Source organism: Zootoca vivipara, chromosome 8 (genome assembly GCF_963506605.1).
Source record: "Zootoca vivipara chromosome 8, rZooViv1.1, whole genome shotgun sequence".
Lineage (NCBI taxonomy): Eukaryota > Metazoa > Chordata > Lepidosauria > Squamata > Lacertidae > Zootoca > Zootoca vivipara.
The window spans coordinates 14,881,189-14,903,755 of NC_083283.1; the positions used below are offsets into that span (position 1 = coordinate 14,881,189).

At 47.9% G+C, this 22,567-nt stretch overlaps 1 protein-coding gene and 1 long non-coding RNA gene across 2 annotated transcripts in view; one reads left to right on the top strand and one right to left on the bottom strand.

Moving 5' to 3' along the window:
• Window positions 1-20,507, bottom strand: MAL2 (mal, T cell differentiation protein 2). The gene is made up of 4 exons (XM_035126101.2): window positions 20,212-20,507; window positions 15,411-15,581; window positions 8,245-8,433; window positions 1-2,672 (listed from the first exon to the last, which is right to left on the bottom strand). Exons 1-4 carry the CDS (start codon window positions 20,344-20,346, stop codon window positions 2,601-2,603), a joined length of 567 nt encoding a protein of 188 aa, XP_034981992.1. The 5' UTR covers window positions 20,347-20,507; the 3' UTR covers window positions 1-2,600.
• LOC132592535 (uncharacterized) overlaps window positions 16,342-22,567 on the top strand; it is a 19,760-nt gene continuing 13,534 nt past the window's right edge. Inside the window, exon 1 of the long non-coding RNA XR_009557987.1 lies at window positions 16,342-16,464. This is a non-coding gene — a long non-coding RNA (uncharacterized LOC132592535). The remainder of the gene's footprint in view (window positions 16,465-22,567) is intronic.

Sequence of the window (22,567 nt, forward strand, 5' to 3'; positions counted from 1 at the left end):
TCAGTTCCATTTACATGATCTTTAAGAAACTTTCGTTAGAAGAAAGCGTAAATGCCACACTTACAGAAAGCATAAATGGGTTAAGAACTTGCCCATCCAGGTGAAATAGTGCAAACATTTATATTCAAGGGAGAAATCTGCACAACAGTTAATCACAAATACACATTTTCCCCCACACTGAGAACAATGCTTTAGAGGTGCTCTGCAATATACATACATGTTGCTAAAACATCCAAGATGCTATTGGCTTTCAAAATCTAAAGCCGTTTCTGATAAGTGCAGGAGTCTGCAATATAAATTAAATAATATGAGTTTAGACATTGGCACTTTCCAGATCTTGCCTGCAAAAGTTGGCAAGGAACTCCATATTGTTGCAGTAAGACATGCAAGACCAGGAGAAGTTAGAAATAAAATCCAAGTTTATACACCCCACACAGAGTTGAAGCAATATACTTGTTTTCTGAGTGGATCATATGAACTACAGTGCTAATCAATATAGGTATGCATTTTAAAACTGAATATAACTATTTCCCTTGAAGAAACACAAGTAGTTTCAAAAAGGAATTTTGATATACAATTTAAATTCAGAGCTGTAAAAAATATGTATATTATCAGCCCAACAAATACTAGATAGAAAGAGCCTGACTTTTGAGAGCTATGTGGTTATTGAATTAGCTAGCTGTCATGGTTTCAGATCCAACCAATTAATATTCCTGGCTTGCCTTTCCATTCTCTGCTAATGTTAAAGCTTTTAGTATGCTGTTTACTCTTGGGCAAGAAAAATGCTTTGAAGATCACAGGTGAAAAGTACAGTTTAAAAACTAAAGCTAGATCCTTATATAAGGACTGAATGAATATTAAAAGACTCCCCCACCCACCCACCTTTCCATAAATTACTTTCTTTTTAAAGTAAAAAAAAAAAAGGAAATCAACTTCCTGAAAAATATTACATTCACTGGTTTAGAACTCCACTACCCTGCCTGTATAGACATCAGTTCAAGAGCATTAGGTCACAGGCATTCCCAAACTTTGGCCCTCCAGATGTTTTGGACTACAATTCCCATCATCCCTGACCACTGGTCCTCTTAGCTAGGGATCATGGGAGTTGTAGGCCAAAACATCTGGAGGGTCGTAGTTTGGGGGTGCCTGCATTAGGAGAATCCACCTAACATCGCTCCTGAGAAATTGTTAAATGATTGCAAGAGACTTCCATGGAAATCCCACATGGGGTTGACAGATTTCTGGAATCCCAACACCTCGGAATGGAGCTGCCAATTCTTAAAAAAAGAGCTAGAAGTGGCTCAGAGGGGTGGAACTTACAGATGCGAAGATCAGGGGAAATGGGGGGAAATTAATATGGGGTTGGGTAAATTTCCTCCCTGGTTTTTCCACTGGAGAAACTGGAAATCTGGGGAAACATTGATAAAAAAAAAAGTTTACACCTTTTCTCTTTCAGAATGGTGAGCTATTTTTATATTGTTTTAAAGGAATACTACTTCAACCCCCCTAGACCTCAAGATTCAAAGGCAGCAATTTGACACTACTCAATGGCCTCGAGAATTGACTGCAAAACCCAACTCAGGGCCAAACCCAGGGAGTTGGTAACCCTAAGGTAAAGGTAAAGGGGCCCCTGACCATCAGGTCCAGTTGTGTCCGACTCTGGGGTTGCGGCGCTCATCTCGCTCTATAGGCCGAGGGAGCCGGCGTTTGTCTGCAGACAGCATGTGGCCAGCATGACAAAGCTGCTTCTGGCGAACCAGAGCAGCACACGGAAACGCCGTTTACCTTCCCGCTGGAGCGGTCCCTATTTATCTACTTGCACTTTGATGTGCTTTCGAACTGCTAGGTGGGCAGGAGCTGGGACCGAGCAACGGGAGCTCACCCCGTTGCAGGGATTCGAACCGCCGACCTTCTGATCAGCAAGCCTAGGGCTCTGTGGTTTAACCCACAGCGCCACCTCTTGCCAACCTACAGATGTTGTGGAATGACAACTGATAGGAGTTGGACCAAAACAACATCAGGAGGGCGCCAGGTTGCCAAAGGATGCCGCACTGAAATAAATGGAGGTTGTGCTTAGCTGCTGATGTTGGCAGGCCTGCGAACACAGTTAGCTTTCAGGCGGAAGCTTGGTGGGTTATCGTTTCATAGCTGCCTCCCTGTGTTTGCATGTGTGCGCAAGAGACACAGCCCATCTGCAGAGATGTTTGTTTCTCTTGCAAGCAGATGTTTAGCACCAAACAAAAAAAAGTACGCAGTTGTCTGCCGAGGATAACCCTATTCCATCACTCAACTTTATAATACTATCTGTAGCAGAGGATAATGCTCCCGGTAAATCAGTTAACATAAGCAACTGAAAACTGGAGAAATAAACAAGCGAGTTTTTCCCCACCCTTGTCCAAATATATTATATATATTATATACACACATATATAATTATGACATAGACTTCTTGTGTATGTTTGTGTGTGCCAACATTTTAGAAAAATATAAATGTGTTCCCAGCATCCTTTGCAACTCCACAAGTAGTACATCATTTGATCATCTGAACAGGTACGCAAACGAGACGGGATGCCTTTGAGCTGCCTTGTCAGCTTCTAGTGCTATAGTTTCCATCTCCGTAGAGCCAGGGTTGTGCTGAACCCATAACACACAGTTGTTGCAAAGGCAAAGATCTGCAGAGGGAGGAAAGAAAGTGCCAGGTGAGTTTTCCTATAGAAAATTGGCTGTTCCACTAGATTTCAAATCCCTCTTCCCTTCCAATCAGAAACTCAAGATATATAAGCTAATCACCACATGGCACCTTAAATCAAGGTTATCTTTGCCACAATGGAATGCCTAGGCACCTTTTTTGCAGTGAGATTATAATTATAATTACAGTTGCGCATTGGATCTCAAACGCCTTGGCTCTCAAACAAATCGGCTCCCAAACGATCGAAACCCGGAAGTGAGTGTTGCGGTTTTCAAACTATTTTTGGAAGCCGAACGTCCGAAGCGGCTTCCGTGGCTTCCGATTGGCTGCAGGAGCTTCCTGCAGCCAGCCAGAAGCCGTGCTTTGGTTTCCGAATGTTTTGGAAGTCAAACGGACTTCCGGAACGGATTCTGCTTGACTTCCAAGGTACGACTGTTATTATTATTATTATTATTATTATTATTATTATTATTATTATTATTTTCATTTCTATACCACTTTATATTTTAAAGGGGGGAAATCTCAAAACAGTTTACAACACATTAAAACATCAGATAATACAATCCAAAATAAAACAAATTCAAGCTTCAAGGAAAATATTTCAGATCCTTCTCTAACTGACTTTTCCCTTTCCCCGTACAGTATTTAGTTGCCTACTTAATTTATACAGCTGCCCCATAGCATAAGTTCTCTAGGAAGCCAGTGTGGTGTAGTCATTAGAGCAAGCTTCCTCAAACTCAGCCCTCCAGATGTTTTTGGCCTACAACTCCCATGATCCCTAGCTAGCAGGACCAGTGGTCAGGGATGATGGGAATTGTAGTCTCAAAACATCTGGAGGGCTGAGTTTGAGGAAGCCTGCATTAGAGTGTCAGACTAGGACCTGAGAGATCAGGGTTCAAATCACCAATCCGGTCATGAAGCTCACTGGGTGACCTTGGATTCAGTCACAACCTCTTAACCTACCTCGCAGGGTTGTTGCAGGGATTAACTAAAGAGCGGGGGGGGGGAGTGGGGTGAACCACGTTCTCCCTGGAGAAAAAGAGGTTTTAAACAGAAAGTGGAGTGGCTGCAGAAGTACTGTTCAGCACCACTCACTGTGGCTTTTTTGGCCTGCAGAGCAAGTCTGGGTTCTCCCTATAAACGAATACATAAGAGCACTAGCTGACCCGACCACGCGTTGCTGTGGTTCTTTCCTGTGACCCCCCCTGTCACGATCCATGACATATCCTGCCCCTCCTCCCTCCACCCCGGCTCATCCCTGTGTTTCCGTAGGATACCCTTCCCTCTGTTGTCCCTGGGGAGGGTTGGCCCCTCCCCCCTGTATCTCCATACCTTGGGCCCCACCCTCGAAAAGGAACTGTTAGGTTCTGGGTTCTATTTCCCAGCATGCATTTTTGTCTGAACCCTCTGTTGTTCCTGGGGAGTGTTGGCCCCTACCCCATGTATCTTCCTACATTGGCCCCATCCTTGGAGAAGGAGCTGTCAGTTTCTGGGTTCCATTTCCCAGTATTTACTTTTGTCTGAGCCCTCTGTTGTCCCCTCCCCCCTGTATCTCCATACATTGGCCCCTGCGCACGCATCGTGAAAATTTCTATATATTTAGATTAAGGATCGGGGGTGATGATGTGCCCTGGGACCCCAACATTGACCACAGCGCCTTGCCCAACACTTTCTCCAAGCTTTAGGCATGAGGCCTGCTCTCTCCCCGCCCCGCCCCCCAATTTCCCCTCACTTAAAACATCATCACCTTAAAAGGAAATAATAGGAAGAGCAACAGATTTTAAAAGACCTGCAAAACTGCGCCTGTTGGGTCGGTGGGATAGTAAAGTATCCCTTAGGTTTCATAAAGGAAAAGTGGGGGCGGGGGGAGGAATAAATATTGCTGGAAGATTCCCTGCATAACATGTTCTTTGATCTACCTGTTCATCAAAACCGTTGAGGTGAGTCACCCTAAAATAATGTGGATGACATCAACGTTGGTTATATAAGTTTTGGCATTAATTCTCAACCTGAAACCTCTCCAGGGTTAAAGGGAAAACGTAATCCAGGTTTCTTTCTTACGTTGGGACTCTGCTCCATAGATTGCTTAATGGCTTTGATGTCTCCCTAACGCCTTGGTAATAAAACAGATCTATCTGAGCACTAGCCCCACCAAGTTCAAATGTGTATCCTTACGTAAGCATGCTTAGCAATGCAAACCAGGTTTTGTTCTTATAAAAAGATAACCAATCCCTGATTGCACATGATATTCACACCTTTTAGGTCACAAGGAACCAGGGCAGTGACTCAAGTGGGTGTCCAAGCAGACATTGAGGATTTAGCCTTACTATACATTTTGGACAGGTTAAACTAGTCATGGATCCCTCCAAAGAATCTTGGGTGTTGTAGTCTGGTGAACCTAGACAGCATCTTAAAAAGCAGAGACATCACCTTGCCTACAAAGGTCCGTACAGTTAAAATTATGGTTTTCCCAGTAGTGATGTATGGAAGTGAAAGCTGGACCATAAAGAAGCATAGCTGCCAAGTTTTCCCTTTTCTCGCGAGGAAGCCTATTCAGCATAAGGGAAAATCCCTTTAAAAAAGGGATAACTTGGCAGCTATGTAAAGAAGGCTGATCGCCGAAGAATTGATGCTTTTGAATTATGGTGCTGGAGGAGACTCTTGAGAGTCCCATGGATTGCAAGAAGATCAAACCTCTCCATTCTGAAGGAAATCAGCCCTGAGTGCTCACTGGAAGGACAGATCGAGAAGCTGAGGCTCCAATACTTTGGCCACCTCATGAGAAGAGAAGAATCCTTGGAAAAGACCCTGATGTTGGGAAAGATTGAGGGCACTAGGAGAAGGGGACAGCAGAGGACGAGATGGTTGGACATTGTTCTCGAAGCTACGAACATGAGTTTGACCAAACTGCGGGAGGCAGTGCAAGACAGGGGTGCCTGGCGTGCTATGGTCCATGGGGTCATGAAGAGTCGGACACGACTAAACGACTAAACAACATCAACAACAACAACAACAGTATGTCATTCTCAAAAACGTTGCAGCAGTAGTATTCCACACAGCACATTTCAGACGTTGTGGGACTCCCAAGTCCCAATGGCCAGGGATGATGGGAGTTGTAGTCCAACAGAATCTGGAGGACGCCATGTTGGCTGCCCCTGACTTATAGCTTCCAGGGTTTCCTGGAAAGGAGAAATGATTACTAATTTGCACTGTGTGTCCTCAAAGGAAGCACATCGACTTTGGGGGTGGATTGAGGACTGAGTCCTATAGAAACCATAATGGGAGGGAGAAAGCTCAAGAGGACCCTTTGAAGAAACAGACAAGGAACAGGAGGAGAACCATGGATGGTCATGTGTCAGTGTTTGGATGGGCAGACATCACCAGAAAGGGCCCATGTGCCATGCTTGAATGGGGAAGGGCCCAAGAAGGCTGGCTGGACATTAGAGAAATACTCCAGTCCTTCCCACAGCCTCTCAGGGGAAAGAGGGTGGGCTCAGTGGAAGAGCACATATTTTCTGCAGGGAAAGTCACAGGTTTAATAGCTGGCACTTCCAGTTTAAGGGATCGTGTTATAGGAAGCGGTGGGATGGATGCTGGAGGGCTGCTGCCTATCCGAGGAAGCTGCACTGGGCTTGATGGGCAAAGAGTCTGAGCCGAAACAAGGCAGCTTCCTATGTAGCTAAGAGGGTCAGTCGCAACTCGGACGGGGGCACAGCTCCTCTTCCTGCCCTGCCCCCAATTTAAGCACTGCAAAAGTGGCACAGGCAGCAGTAGTGAAGAGCGGTAGGTCAGGGCCGCCCCTATGGTCAGGCTGGGTGGCGCAGGGCGCCAGGGGGGCGCTGCACAGCTGCGCCCGCCCACCCGCCGCGGAGCTGCGGCCCCGGCAGCCGCGCTGTATGCTTGGCCCGCTGGCCCACCCGCTCGACCGCGCAGATCTGGCCGCCCGCCGCACTGGGAAACGGGCCGGGGCGGGGGCGCTGGAGGGATCCGTCGCACCACGGCGCCAGGGCGCCAAATATACTTAAGATGGCCTTGCGGTAGGTTGACCCATGGGGTCAGGTCAGCATGAATTCAGCTGTACATTATGGATTTCCTACCCACTCTTGCTCTGTTACCTGTTTTGCAGCTTCGTAAACCACAGGCAAAACCACTAGGGTGTGGTGTTCTCTCTCTTTCTCTTTCCCTCCCTCCCTCTCATCCATAGGACTTCTGTGTCATTTCTCACACCTGCCAAAAAAAAGGCCTGGCCATCACTAGTCAAGACTTCTTCCCAAACAAGGAAGTGTCATAATCCTGACACATTGCAGCAGGGACGACCAACTTCCAAGAGACTGCAATGTACTCACAGTATTAAAAAAAAATGTGACAATGATCTACCCATGATCTACCCATTGTCATTGGAGGGTGGACCAGAGCTGTTGAGCTTCTTTTTGAGAAGCCAAGGTCGTTGAGCTTCTTTTTAGGAAGCTAAAGTTGGTGAGCATTGTTTGGGGGAGGGGAAATCAACCTGGAGATGCCGATCTACCTGGGACACCCCCGTGATCTACAAGTAGCTTGCAATCTACCTGTTGGACAGGACATGCCTACGTATACAGCAACTAAGATTCTGACAGAGGAGCAAGAACCGGCTACATCAGGGGAAACCAGCAGTGGAAGCCATGGAGGGGTTGAACCCAGGTTTAGGCCTGGACTCCAAGTCTGAGCTGCAGCCTGCCTGACAAGAACCCCTCCAACCCGAGGCCCTCAAGCCACCAGCGGCGGAGCGTGCTTTAACTGTGCCTGAAGCACAGAAGGAGCCCGCTGCATGCCATCCCAGCCCTCGCTGCCAGAGCGACACCAGGCCTGTGCCACTTTCTGAGGCTTTGGGAAGCGGCTCGGAGAGGGCGGCCTGAAAAGAATGCCATGTGCCCTTTGTGTGTAGCCTTGCCCCCAAGGAGCTGGGATTGAAGGGCACAAGGCTGTTGCGTCTCTTCTGCTCTGCCCTCCCTGAGCCAGCCCTGCCTTGCGGGGATCAGATCCCAGCCTTGCAAGACAGCACAGGGCTGGCTCGAGGACAGCGCCATGAGCAGCCCCCCCCCCCCAAAAAAAATTGCATCTGGGAAATCGCCCTGGCAGCCTCCCCCCCCCCACCTGCAAACCACCAGAGTCACCAACCCGTAAGTCGTTCTCCCTTGAGAAAGTTGCCCCTTGCACACCAAGCACCTCAAACTCCTTGATGCCCAAGAGCGCTTTCCCTTGAAGACTCTCTACTTAACATGGGCAAAGCTTGGGTAGGGTACTCCAGCCTGAAAAAGATTAAATGTGGGCCTCCCCGGGGAAAGCTCCAGGACAAAGAAATAACTGCTCGGACACGGAGCTTTTAAGCGTGGACCACTGTCTAGGGACACAACACAAAAGGAAGCCTGGGCAAACCCAAAGCCACCACAAGGCATTGCAGAGTATCCCATCAGAGCCCTCTCGTGGTCAGGAGAGGAAGACAGGTCCGAAGGAGAGAGAAGAGGAGGGAGATACTTCTCCCCTCTCCCCTTTTAAGGAGGTGCCATTGTAATACTTACGGCAGCTGCGATGCTCAAGTTGTATTCGTGTTCACTTAGAAGCTTCTCATAGGTAGTGGTAGTGGTGTTCTGGACGCTGTCGAAATTGACGGTGTACTTCACCGGGTGAGCATGCAAAGAGGTGGTTGCCGCTTGCAGCAGAAAGGTCCCAAAATAGCAGACAAAGACACCTGCGTGGTAAATGAAATCCTGAAAAGGAACAAAAATAAAATAAAGAGTCAGTTTGAGCGGAACGATAAAATAAATAAAAGCAGGATTAATATTTGTTATTAAATCTATACCCCACCTCTGCTCCACAGAGCTCAAGGCAGAGGCACGTCCATTGATTTTCAATTTTATCCTCTCAATTTTATCCTCACAAACACTGAAAGGCTGAAAGATGAGGACTGGCCCAAGGTCACCCAGTGAGCTTCAGGACTTGAGCCTGCCAGGTCCTAGTCAGACACTCTAACCACTACTCCACACAGCCTTTCTCTTTTGAAGCTGGCAGGGCACCACACATGGATTCTCCTTTCTGCAGTAGGCTAATTCCTACAAACCCCTCAGCCGTCCTGATTTCCCTGGAACATACTGAAATTACAGAAGCCATCCTGGCTTCTGACTGGATTGCAGAATGTCCCAATTTCTCCCTCTCCAGCATTGCCGCCGCTGAGTTCGGGAAGATCTTTCAGAGCTGCACTCTCGCATACAGGCGAAACTCGGAAAATTAGAATATCGTCAAAAAGTGCATTCATTACAGTAATGCAACTTAAAAGGTGAAACCAATATATGAGATAGATGCATGGCATGTAAAGCAAGATATGTCAAGCCTTTATTTGTTGTAAATGTAATTATTTGTCGTTAGGTGGGTCAATTATAAATGGAATGTAATTAATGAAATGTAATAGCGATGTTTATTATTGTATTATTGTAACTATTTGTTTTATTATTGTGGAATTTCCAAAAGAAAGCATTTGTAGAAATAAAAATAAAAATTAATAAGTTGCATTACTGAAATAAATGCACTTTTGGACGATATTCTAATTTTCCGAGTTTCACCTGTAAGCCAGCTGACTCACATGGGAGCCCAGCACCGAAAAGACCCATTTCCTGATTTTCATCAGAAGAATCTTGGAGGGTATGTTATCAGAGTTCAAGGACACAACTCAGCCAAGCAAATACACTTGGGGGTCCAGTGAGGGCTGTGGCCTGGGGAGAATTCTAAGGGCCTAGAGGGCCACTTTCGGCCCACAGACCCAAAGTTTCCCAACCTTGATTTTATATGGTAGAAATAAAACAGGAATGAACTCAGGGCCTAACCCTGTGTTACAGGGGATGTTGACTGCTGTCAGCTAATGTTCCTTTGACAACCTTTTGCAAAAGGAAAAATGGGATGTCGCTGTGCTTAGGGTTTTGGTAATTGCTCACTCCTGCAGCAGCTACCAAACAATATGTCGGGAAATGCCAGATGTATCCCACATATTTTTCCCCCACCAGAGAAAACATCAGGGATGGTGTAGGCTGGCAAATTTCCTCCTAACATTTAGCAAACTCCCCAAGTTTGCTTATTTAGTTCCTCTCATATGAGTGAACAGCTGCTGTTCAACCCTACAGAGAAAAAGTAATGTGTACTGCATTTGAGGTACCGGTAGTTGGAAAGGAGAGTGTGGCAAGAATTGTGGTTCCAGTGAGTGGAAACGCAAGCTGTGTGTGTGTGTGTGTGTGTGTGTGTGTGTGTGTGTGTGTGTGTGTAAATATGTACATAATGTGCCTCTGTGTGAGATCTCACAGAGAACCGCTGCAATATCCAGGACCTCTTTGAATACAAGGCCTTCCCTTCTCACACAGGCACCCATCCGTCCATCATATAAAAGGGCATTCTCTTGGAGTGTGGCAAGATGAAGCCACAAGGCGATTCACAGAAATCCAATTACTGTTCCTGTCCTGTCTTAGGAACACACAAGGGAACCAGGACCCTTTGAGGAAACGAGCGGCACAATAAGCAGTTTGTAGTGAACACCATTCATGTCCTAGGCCTTCAGATGTCCACTGGGCAACTCCTTTGCTCAAACTTCTGGCCGATGAAGGGACCACATACATCCCGTATGAGTAGCCCAGTGTGCGCGGGTCTTTGTGGGTGTTTTCAGAAGGTAGATGATCTCATTTCCTCTACCCGCCTGCAACTTCCTCTGCCCCTTGGCAACCAGTACAATAAAGTTCTCTGTCACTAGTAGAAGCAAAAGGACGGAAACCTTTGCCAGAGGGAAAGGCATGTTTTTGGTTTTTTTAAAAATAATAATTGGGGGTGCAAATTCAATAACCCACACCATTATTTTGACACAGACAAAACCACTTGAACAGAACTGACAAAATGAGGACCCACCCATTCCAAAAGGGTGTTGCATTGTGGGACAATTAAAATGGCAGCTGTGCCAGCAAGTCCACCTGTGAAGGCCCACTGCTCCTTTCTCTTGATGCCCTCGCCACCTCTGGATCACACCCACTAGCTGCAGCAAGCAGCAAAAGCTACCATGAGCATATTGCCCACCTCTCTCTCAAACCCGGCTTCCCTATGCCACTCTTTGAATTATGGTGTGGAGGAGACTCTTGAGAGTCCCATGGACCGCAAGAAGATCAAACCTATCCATTCTGAAGGAAATCAGCCCTGAGTGCTCACAGGAAGGACAGATCCTGAAGCTGAGGCTCCAATACTTTGGCCACCTCATGAGAAAAGAAGACTCCCTGGAAAAGACCCTGATGTTGGGAAAGATTGAGGGCACTAGGAGAAGGGGACGACAGAGGACGAGATGGTTGGACAGTGTTCTCGAAGCTACCAACATGAGTTTGACCAAACTGCGGGAGGCAGTGCAAGACAGGAGTGCCTGGTGTGCTATGGTCCATGGGGTCACAAAGAGTTGGACACGGCTAAAAGACTAAACAACAACAACAAAGGCAGTATGGCTGACTCTATGCTGAAGATGCCACAATGAAATCCTTGGGGTGCAAAATGGATGCAAAGGCCTGACATGAATTAGGAATGGTTCCCTGGTGTGGGACATACAACAGCAGGCAGGCAGGCCTGGACCTGCATTAGCTGACACAAATTAAGCGCCTGGTGTAAAACAGAGGTCAAACGAGCAAACAATTCTCCATGGCACTGCAGACTGAGGGGTGTTGTGCAGGCAAAGCCTGAGCTCTGCAACAGAGCCATGGGCCTTTCTTGTTTGCTGTGCAAGCAAGGAAAGGATGAACGCAAACATACATGGAGGCGTTTGTGGCTTTCCAGATCAAAAGTGCTTTCTGAGTGCTCCCACTCTGCGCACACACAACAGACAAAGAGATGATTATAATGCCGCAACAACACCGAAGGAACACCCAAATAAACCACGATGGTTCCATCTCTGCAGGCATGGCGTAAACATTGAGTGGGCGTTGACAAGCCTATCCCCAGCTGAAATTTGCTTCCATTGAAACTAATGGAATTGTTCACCCACGGGAGTGATAGGATTTCTAAGTGCTTCGATTTGGGTCTGAAAGGTTTACAATCTCTCTTGTGGCCCTGTAGCATAGTGTGGTCTTGAAAGTTGCTCTCCTCTGCTAGCTTGCACAGCCTCCACAGAGTTTCTGGGTTGTCACCAAGATTAGTCCTACTCTGAGTAGACTCACGGGAATGAATGACCTTGAAGTAGTCACTTTCAGTAACTTGCCTGGGTCTGCTCTGAGCAGGAGCAGCATTGTAGACAATCCCGTGTCCACAATACTTCAAGAACAACACTATGTGTCCTCCAGATCGTAGAACCGTAGAATTGTTGAGTTTGAAGGCACTCCAAGGATCATTTAGTCCAGTGGTGGCCAAACTTGGCCCTCCAGCTGTTTTGGGACTACAACTCCCATCATCCCTAGCCAACAGGACCAGTGGTCAGGGTTGATGGGAATTGTAGTCCCAAAACAGCTGGAGGGCCAAGTTTGGCCATCACTGATTTAGTCCAACTCCCTGCAATGGAGGAATCTCAGCTAAAGCATCCATAACAGATGACCATCCAACCTCTGCTTGAAAAGCTCCATGTTACTTGACTCCAGCTCTCATCATCTCCCAGCTCGTGGTCAGGGATGGAGGGCATTACGGATGCAACATCTGGAGAATAACACACTGGCTACCCTTGTTCAGGAGGGTTTGACTTCCTTAAGAGCAAAACTGAGTGCAAAACATTTCTTGTGGACTTGATCAGATGACATAAAACTGCACCAGCAGCTAATTTCTGTCCACCCTCGTTCCAGAAAATTAGCGTCCCAAGCAATCATGCTCACAGTCTTAGCAAAATAGCCTTCCCCAAGACTGGGTGCCCAGATGTTTTTGGACCACAACTCCCATCATCCCCAGCCAGTATAGGCATTGGTCAGGGATGATAGGCTTGTAACCCAACAATGTTTGAGGACCCAGGACAGCTGCTTTAAGTCTTCCTGGACACCCACTAGCCAGCCAACAGCATGCACGTTCATTACTCCCTTATGGCAACATCGAGTTATGACTTGCATAAGTATGAATGAATCATCACAGAATCACTCAGTGTCATCTCAAATGCACTTTTCCCAGTTGAGAGAGTTCACACATTCAGCAAAGAGCCATGATGTGATAAGCGATGAACTCGCACTTGTGAATCAGCGGTGATGTGCAGTTTGCAGGAAATTTTGAATTGGAATATGGTAATTCACACTGTAAAATTTTCATTTTGAAAGGGTATTTCCTCCCCCTGATGCCTTAGAAGAGGCAGGACTGGCTATGAATATAAAGGACAATTTTTACTAGAATAAGTATATAAACTCATAAACCTACTGGACAATGAGCAAATGAAAGTGCAATGAGCATAACCAGGCCTGGAGATACTCATAAACATACGGCTTCCCCCATAGCTGGAGGAGGCATAGGACGTGCTGACTCGGCAGGCGCCGACAGGGCCCGCCGTGTAGGAGCGGCTGCCGAAGGAGCGCGCGGGGTCCGAGGAAGCGCTGCGGAAGGACAAGGTGGAGGTTGTTGTCCTCTGCTTCATCATGTTGCCTTTCTCGTTTTCCTCTGCGGGAGGCTGCCAAGCAGAGCGGGGCGAAGGTGAGCGGGCAGGAAGGCGGGCTGCTCAGGCACTGCAAAAGGGTGGCACGGTTCAAGCGGGTGGGTGCTCATCTCTTTATATACGCTGCCTTCCGAGGCTCGTCCATGGGAGGCATCATGGCCATCAGTGTGAACCAGAGCCTGCTGGCGCCGCTCAGCTTGGAGATCTACCCCAACATCCAGCAAGTGCAGACCAAGGAGAAAGAGGAGTGTAATCACATACTTACCACATACATAACCAGTATAGCAATGAGAGAGACACTGGTTCATTATATGTTTACGAGTTTGCTCATTGTCCAGTAGGTTTGAGTTTATACAGTGGTGCCTCGCTAGACGAATTTAATTCGTTCCACGGGTCTTTTCTTATAACGAAAAATTTGTCTAGCGAATCCCATAGGAATGCATTGAATTTTTTTTTTGCCTATAGGAACGCATTAATTGAATTTCAATGCATTCCTATGGGAAACCGCGATTCGCTAGACGAATCTTTCATAAAACGAATTCATCTAGCGAGGCAACCTCCGCTCGAAAAATCCTTTCGTTAAGCGGAAATTTCGTTAAGCAGGGCATTCGTTAAGCGAGGCACCACTGTATACTTATTCTAGAAAAATTGTCCTTTATATTCATAGCCGGTTCTGACGTTGTTGGTTTGTTGTTTAATAATTGTTATTACACCTGATACTTTTTGTGTATACTTAGAAGAGAGGTAGCCAGTGTGTTGCCCTTCGCATGTTGTTTGGCTACTGGAAGCGATCTAACGTAGCATGTTTATTTTACTTGTACTCAGTAAACAAAGCTAAAAGCTTTGAAACGGCCAAGACTTGCCTAGCACTGTATCTGCAACTGTCATCTATTCGTTACTGATGAATACATGAAATGGAAAATGTTCCGCCCCCCATAACTGCTAATTAGTCGTGAAAGATGTACAACTTTTCCTCCTAATGAAGCAGAGATTTACAAAGTGCTAATGGGAGAGTGTGGTTGTCACATTTTCACCTTGGAGCTATTTGCATGCATCATAATGAACTAAATTGTTTCACCATTAATTTACGCATTTGTTGAAGAAATCAGGCGTTCTAAGATGGGAGGAGAGTCTTTTTTTCAATGCTGCAGTAGGGGTTTTCATTAAAAAAGGCATGCCACCTTCCCTCTCACACAAGAACGGATACCTCTCTTAAAAATTGAAGTTTATTATCCATGGCTTGGGGAGGTACTTATACAAAATAAAAACATCATCTATATCTATACATCTTCGCTTTAACTGGAGGGGCATTTTAAGTAAATTCTGACTGCTCTTATGCATTACTGCTGCAATGCTATGCATCCATTACTGTACTTGGGAGTGAAAACATACAAAATATTGAGCTGTAAATGTTAAGAGCCCTAGGGGGACTAAAAGGTAGTTAAAGGACCCCTGGACGGTTAAGTCCAGTCAAAGGTGACCATGGGGTGCAGTGCTCATCTTGCTTCAGGCCAAGGGAGCCAGCATTTGTCCACAGACAGCTTTCCAGGTCATGTGGCCAGCATGACTAAACCACTTCTGGCACAACTGGAAGCCAGAGTGCACGGAAATGCCATTTACCCTCCCGCCACAGCAGTACCTATTTATCTACTTGCACTGGCGTGCTTTTGAACTGCTAGGTTGGCAGGAGCTGGGACAGAGCAACGAGAGCTCAGCCCCGTCACGCAGATTCGAACCACCGACCTTCTGATTGGCAAGCCCAAGAGGCTCAGTGGTTTAGACCACTCTCTCTCCTGTGGGATCCCAGGACCTGGGAGAAGAAGGTTCAAAACTTACTTGGTGGCCGTGGGCCATTCTCTGCTTCTTATCCTAGCCTACCCCACAGGGATGTCGTAAAATGTAGAGAGGGGTGAACCGTGTATGTCACCACCTTCAATTCCTTGGTGGGGTTGAAATCAAATAAGTAAAATGTGTTTCTTGTTTTGTACCTGCTAACAAACCTGAAACTGAACCTGCTAATTGGGTCCAACTTTCCAGAGAATGTTACAAACCCCAAAGACACTGCTATTAACTGGTTTCCATTTAATAACAATAATAATGTACCGCCTTTTAAATGCTTACCAAACGGTTCCAATCAATTGCGATTCTTTCTCTGTAACTGAAGAGGAAAACACAGAGGAAGGAGATGGAGGTGAAGCAAGCCGTCACGGACACAAACATCACCCAACCCTGCAGCAGCGGCAAAGGGACATGGGTAGCCGATACTAAAATCCAGACAAGTGCTCCGAACAGCTGAAAACACAAACAAAAGGAGGTCTTAAAACCGAAACGTATGTGCACAATAATCACACTGTATTTACAAAATATGTGTCGTCCCGGACTTCAGAAAGTCACCGTTTGCCAGAAGTGGAGCTTCCCTCACTTCCTGGAGCATTGCCACTCCATTCTGAATATAGGAAACTAGAATAGAATAGAATAGAATAGAATAGAATAGAATAGAATAGAATAGAATAGATCAGATCTTTATTGTTATTGTCCCCTGATGTCCCCACATGCTATGCACTAGGTTCAAGGCTTTTGTGTTGAAAGACAGAGCCTAGAAGGATTTGGGCCCAGGATACCTAAGCCTAAGATTGCCCCCCCCCCTCAAAAATCCATGCCCAGAGCCATGGGGCCCCTGGCACTCCTCCCCCCCCCCCACTAAGCCTCTGGTTTATGGTGGATCCAGTAGTCTCCTAGTCAGGGATCAAATGACACAGACTGCAGGGTGGTCATTCTCAGGCCCTTCCGAAGGGCAAAGCGAACGCTTGGAAGAGGAAACAGGGAGTGCTTTGTAGGACTAAGCCAAAATGGAACGGCTCAGTTTTTTTGCTAGCAATTCTGCACACCCTGAAAAGCACACCTTTCCTCTGTGATTTTTATTTCCTTCCAGGGAAGGCAGGAAAGGGTGCAGCCTGGGTGTGCATGAGAATAAATGTCCCTGTTGCCAAGGCAACTGGACCAATGATCCTTGTCATGCTGTGAGAGGAATCGCTGCATCCTGCCAGGGAGCCTTGCCTTGGCTGCCTCAGCAACCGAGACACGCTCACGGGCTACGTGGAGTTGGTTGGAGAAAAGAGCAAGAGCGGCGCTGAAGGAGCAGCAGGGAAGGGGAAACCCACCAACTGCAAAGAAGGTACTTTTGAAGGGGGTGGCGGGCATTTTGGTGAACCATTTCCACCGAGAACACTTTTGCAGGCAGAAATGAAGTGCAAACCCATTGCATTCCTCCAGGGAGCTCAAGGAGGCATCCGCAGGGTTCTCAGACAGCCTCCCATTCAGGTACTAACCACCCCTGTTTAATTTCAGCCCAACTGGGTGCTCCTTCTGCCCATGCCCTCAACTTGCTGTATATCAGAACTGTCCTGGGTTTGTTAGGCCTTATAATAAACTTCTTAATGGTAAGAGCAGCTTTGCAATTACTTAGGAGGCTGGTGGGCTGTAACTCACTGTAGGTCTTCAAGCCATCAAGTCAGGGGTGCCCTAGCTCTGTTTTTCTTGTATTGAGCAGGGGGTGGACTAGATGGTTTTCGAGACCCATTTCAATTCCATAGCTCTATGACCAGGTGCGGGGGAACCTTTGGCTCTCTGGTTGTTGCTGAACGACAACTCCCATCATTCCTGGTCGATGCCCATGCTTGCAAGAGCTGTTGGGAGTTGTAGTTCAGCACTGCCTGGAGGGCCAAGGGTTCCCTACACTGCAGTAGACACTGTCGATTATCTTGCTTGGATAATTCACTAACTCCGCCACCTATCTGCATGATCCTGTCTAACTTGAGCTCTGCAAAGCGTTCACTTCCCAGTCACTAAATATTTATGACCCTACTAAGCAAACAAGGAGGAAATTTACTTTCGATCTCAAAGAGGGAAACGCTGTTCTGCTCTTAATCACTTGCTTATTCTGGAAAACTCTAGGCACATACAAGATAATCCTATGCATGTTTACTTGGGAGTAGGTCCCAGCGCATTCAATGGGGCTTACACCCAGGTTATTTGCATAGGAATTTGCAGCTTTGGATTTCAAGCAGGCAATCTTGCTTCATATCCCTGCATCTCTACCAAGAGAGAGCAACACAAAAGTCCATTCATTTCACAATTGCTCCCTTCTTCACTTCCCTGTCTCTACGGAGCTACAATTCTGGGGTGCAAAAGACAACTGTCCACACAAATAACATATGGATCGCTTCAGTATAGTCTAAAGGTAAAGGGACCCCTGACCATTAGGTCCAGTCGTGACCGATTTTGGGGTTGCAGCGTTATTGGCCGGGGGAGCCGGCGTATAGCTTCCAGGTCATGTGGCCAGCATGACAAAGCCACTTCTGGCAAACCAGAGCAGCACACGGAAACGCTGTTTACCTTCCCGCTGGAGCGGTTCGAATCCCTGTGACGGGGTGAGCTCCCGTTGCTTGGTCCCAGCTCCTGCCAACCTAGCAGTTCGAAAGCACATCAAAATGCAAGTAGATAAATAGGAACCGCTACAGCGGGAAGGTAAACGGCGTTTCCATGTGCTGCTCTGGTTTGCCAGAAGCGGCTTTGTCATGCTGGCCACATGACCTGGAAGCTATACGCCGGCTCCCTCGGCCAATAATGCGAGATGAGCGCGCAACCCCAGAGTCGGTCACGACTGGACCTAATGGTCAGGGGTCCCTTTACCTTTACCTTTTTTACTTTGACATGCTTTCGAACCGCTAGGTTGGCAGGAGCTGGGACCGAGCAACTGGAGCTCACCCCATCACAAGGATTCGAACCGCCGACCTTCTGATCAGCAAGCCCTAGGCTCTGTGGTTTAACCCACAGCGCTACCCGCGTCCCTCAGTATAGTCTAGACGTGCTTTATTTACTTGTGAACCAGTACGTGTGTTTTAATTGCTACAGCAAACAATTAGCATGCAAACTTGTTCAGGAAACATGAATTTTAAAGCGGAGGGAGAGAACAGATTGAAAACCATGATTGAATTATTTGTGTAGGTGCAGCGGTGGGAGAGAATTCAATGAATCTACCCTACAATTAAATGGTAGGTTTTAAAAGAGGGAAGCCTGTGACTGATTTCCAGTCTGGCTTGTTAGGCAAATGGTATATGATGGACTGTCCATTTTGTGAATCACACTCTGGATTTGAAGCGCCTTCGTGGGCTACCGTGAAACTCCGGGGGGGGGGCAGCTCTTGTCTTTAGCAGGTCCAGGGATGTGGGTAACAAGGAGTGGAAGCATCCTGGAGTTGAGCGCATGAGGAAAAATGCACATGCAGGAAGGCACATGCATGATCCCGAGAAATAATGAGAGCAGGTGAGAATAGTAGGGAGAGGTGTTCCTGTAATGTGGGTGTGTCTGAGGAAGGTGTAGCAGGCTGGGTACATCCACACAGGTGAGAATAAGGGGGGGCAAGGTTGCCAACCCTGTTTTTTGGCTGGGCTCCTGTGGATTTTAACAGCATAGGAGGAATATTTTTTTTCTCTTTGCTGCAGGAAATGCCAGCTCTTGAATTTTTGCATGCCATTTTGCATGCCCCTTGCAAGTCGTGCCAGGGGAACTCTGAAACTAAACCTGGTTTCGCAGTGCCTATGATAGCACAGAAGAGGGCTGGAGAACCTGTGGACCACAATTTCCATCGTCCTTGGTCACTAGCTATCCTGGCTAGGGCTAAGTCCAACCACATTTGGGAGGGCAGATCCACGGTACAAGGAGGTTGCAATCTGTAGTTGCGATGAGCCACACCCAAGACCGGCTGTCACCACATATTCTGCGGCTGCTTTGACAACAAGCCAGTTAACCTTGAATGGAATGGGTGTATGAACTGGTCAGGATGAGAGAGTTGCGGTGGAGGGATGCAACACCTGCTGAAATTTCCTCTTCTATGGAGTGCCCTGTCTCTTTTGCATCTGGCCACCTTGGGAAGGCTGGATGTGGGGGGGGGGGGAGAGATTTGTGGGGAAGGGCCATAGCTCAGAAGCAGAGCTTTGGATGCATCCATAATGTCAGAGATTAAGGTCTTGGCTCCTAATTAAAAGATCTCTGACTTTTACTTGAGACCCTGGAAAGCTGCTGCTATTCAGACAGTGTGGGGTTTATACAGATGAGCGCCGCTTAAGGCAAGACAGGAAGCTTTTAACTAAGATGGCATGGGTCCAAGTAAGACTTGTAGGGTTGGAAAGAGAAATAAGTATTAAGTGAGCAATTAAGGGGGCTCTAGGAATGAGGTTGTGGCTCGTGATTTAAACCCATAACTGGCCCTAATGCAGCTATCATTTCAAAGACCAAGTAAACATAGAACATAGGTTGAAGACTATAATATTTTCAAAATCCAAATCAAGGAGGAAATGCGAAAAGCTGCAGCTAGGAGGGACTTCGACGGAATAGATAAACACAATTCTAAGAAGTGGTTAGAGCATCTCATGACTAACAGCTGTGTTTGGTAAGTGGCAATCCAACAGGTACACCTGATGTCAGTTTATATATTTACACACACACACACACACACACACACACACACACACACACTTGTATGCCACCTTTCTTCCATGGAAGAACTCAAGGTGGGGGATCCATCTTGGCAAGACCAGGTGAATTCCAGCAAACTATGTGCCCTGGTTTGAGAGGGGGAGGGGGGCAGGTGTGGGATAGACATGTCACCTGGTGCGTTTCTGCTAGGGAAGTGCTGCTAGGAAGAGAAAAAGCATGCATGGGAAACATATTTTTCAACCAATGCCAAAAACTGCAACTGGTGTTTTTTAGCGTCCAGCGAAGCAACACAACTGCATAAAATCCCCTCCTGCACAATCATCATGGCAGAGAGATCCCGGAGTGCTTGGCTCTCTTTCTGCCTCCCACTTGTTGCTGCCGCCGCCCCGATCCCCTCTCTTCCCACCCGCGCTCCCCCACTTACGATCTCCAGGCAGATGAAGGCCCCCGAGTAGGTGCGCAGGATCTCCAAGCCGGAGGGCAGGGTGATGCGCGGCGGCGGGTAGTAGGCGGTGGCGTTGGGGGGCGGTGGCATGGCGCCCCCTCGGGAGGAGATCATGGTTCCTGCGGGGTAGGTGGGGGGGATCCCAGAGCAGGGATCGAGCGATCGGGCGAAGGAGGGAGGGAGGGAGGGAGAGAGGCAGCAGAAGCGGCGCAGCAGCAGGAGCCCCTGACGTGGCCGCGGACAGGTAGGGAAGGAAGAAGGAGGGACCAGGAAGGGACGCGCGGAGGCGCAGGTGGCGGGCCGGGAGGGTGTGCTCGCCGGGCGCCGCCCCGCCGATCGCCCGCCCCCTTTCGCCGATCGCCGACGCGGCCTTGGCGCCCACCTTCCCGCGTCCGGTACCGAGCTGGAGGGAGCTCCGTCTTCTTGAGCAAGGCAACGCGCACACACGTGGGCGCGCATGCACACGCACACGCTTCTTCCACACGCCTCGGTAATGAGGGCAACGGGTGTGCTCGGCGCTGTACAGGCTGACACAGACTTGGGCTGCTTGCGGAATCTTGACCGTCTCTAAGCACCGAGTCCCTTTTAAGGGGTTTTTAAGGTGCCCGATTTGTGTTTGGGGGAAGGCTAGGAAAGAAGGAAGGAAATAGAACTTTGCACTTTGCACACGCTCAGGAGCATAAGAAACTGAGTAGGACAATTGTCCCGTCTAGCTCTGCATTGGCTACATTGAGTGGCAACAGGATTTCTGGCGCGGGTCTCTCCCAGCCCAACCCGGACTCGGAGAACGCGCCCGGTGCCGGAACTTTCCGCGTGCAAAGCTGAGGCTCTGCTCTCGAGCTAAGGCCCCTTTTAAAAAAGCATTGTGCACCCTTGCTTGGGAGTGAGACCAACTGAACTCGGGGAGGGCTTACTTCGGAGTAGGGAAATGCTGTTGGAGTGACCCCCCCCAGCTCAGTCATACTCAAGAGGAGACCCCTTGAGTCAAGACTAGGCATCCCCAAACTTCGGCCCTCCAGATGTGTTGGACTACAATTCCCATCTTCCCCAACCACTGGTCCTGTTAGCTAGGGATCATGGGAGTTGTAGGCCAAAACATCTGGAGGGCCGCAGTTTGGGGATGCCTGGTCAAGACTAAAGTTACTGAAATGCACTGATTTCAACACGTCTGCTCTGAGCTGCAGCAAAAAAATCAGCTAAGAACATGGGTGGCACTGTAAAGATTAGTGGTTTTATTGTGGTCTGATAGCTTTCATGGCCTCGATCAGGTGTGGGAAACCTTTGAGTCTCCTGATGCGGCTCCCTTCATCCTTGGGTATTAGCCATGCTTGCTGAGGCTGATGGGAGTTGTAGTTTAGCAACATCAGGAAGGCCAAAGGTCCCCCACCCCTGGCCTAGAATGATGCATGAAGTGTTGGCCTCCATTGATATGTAAATATAGTAACACAGTAAACTCTTACTGTTTCATTCTCTTCCTGTTCCAATTGTGCCTTTGAAAGCGGGGTGAAATAGCCAAAGATGTGGGAAGAGCAGCCAGCCAGGAGTCTGAACTAGGTTGTCCAGATGCAAAAGAGGACAGGGATGCTACAGATGAGGGAATCTGCATCTCGCCTCTTGCATCTTGTGTATGCAGCTTGCTGGATGCCTAATGGTTACCTAATATCCACATGGATGCTTCTTCAAGTATGCACCTGAGACCGGATAAAGATGCTCGGTCTGCCCCTTTGCACATTACACACAATGGAGATTTGGGAGTTGTCATTGTAGCTCCTTGCGGATATATGTGTTTCATGTTCATCAGATACTATTCTAGGTTCAGCAGCGGCACAGAGCAGAATTCCATCACTCCACCCATAATTCAACTGGGGGAAAGTCTTCTTGTCCATACTGAAATTAGGTTTGCAGGATCTGCTTCAGATTGCAGACCTTGCTGTGTGTATGGACGTGGCGACAGGTTTTCCTTATGTTCTTAAGTTCCAGCAAGGAAGAGCGCTCTGCAGAAGCAGGCTTGTGAGCTCACAGGCATTGCAGACATAGGTGTGCCTCGTCTAGAGGCTGACAGGTATTCATCCGAGCCCTAAACAGCCTCGGTCCTGTATACCTTTGAAGGTGACTCGGAAACTACAACTAATCCGGAATGCGGCAGCTAGACTGGTGACTGGGAGCGGCTGCCGAGACCACATAACACCGGTCTTGAAAGATCTACATTGGCTCCCAGTACGTTTCCGAGCACAATTTAAAGTGTTGGTGCTGACCTTTAAAGCCCTAAATGGCCTCAGTCCAGTATACCTGAAGGAGCGTCTCCACCTCCATCATTCTGCCCGGACACTGAGGT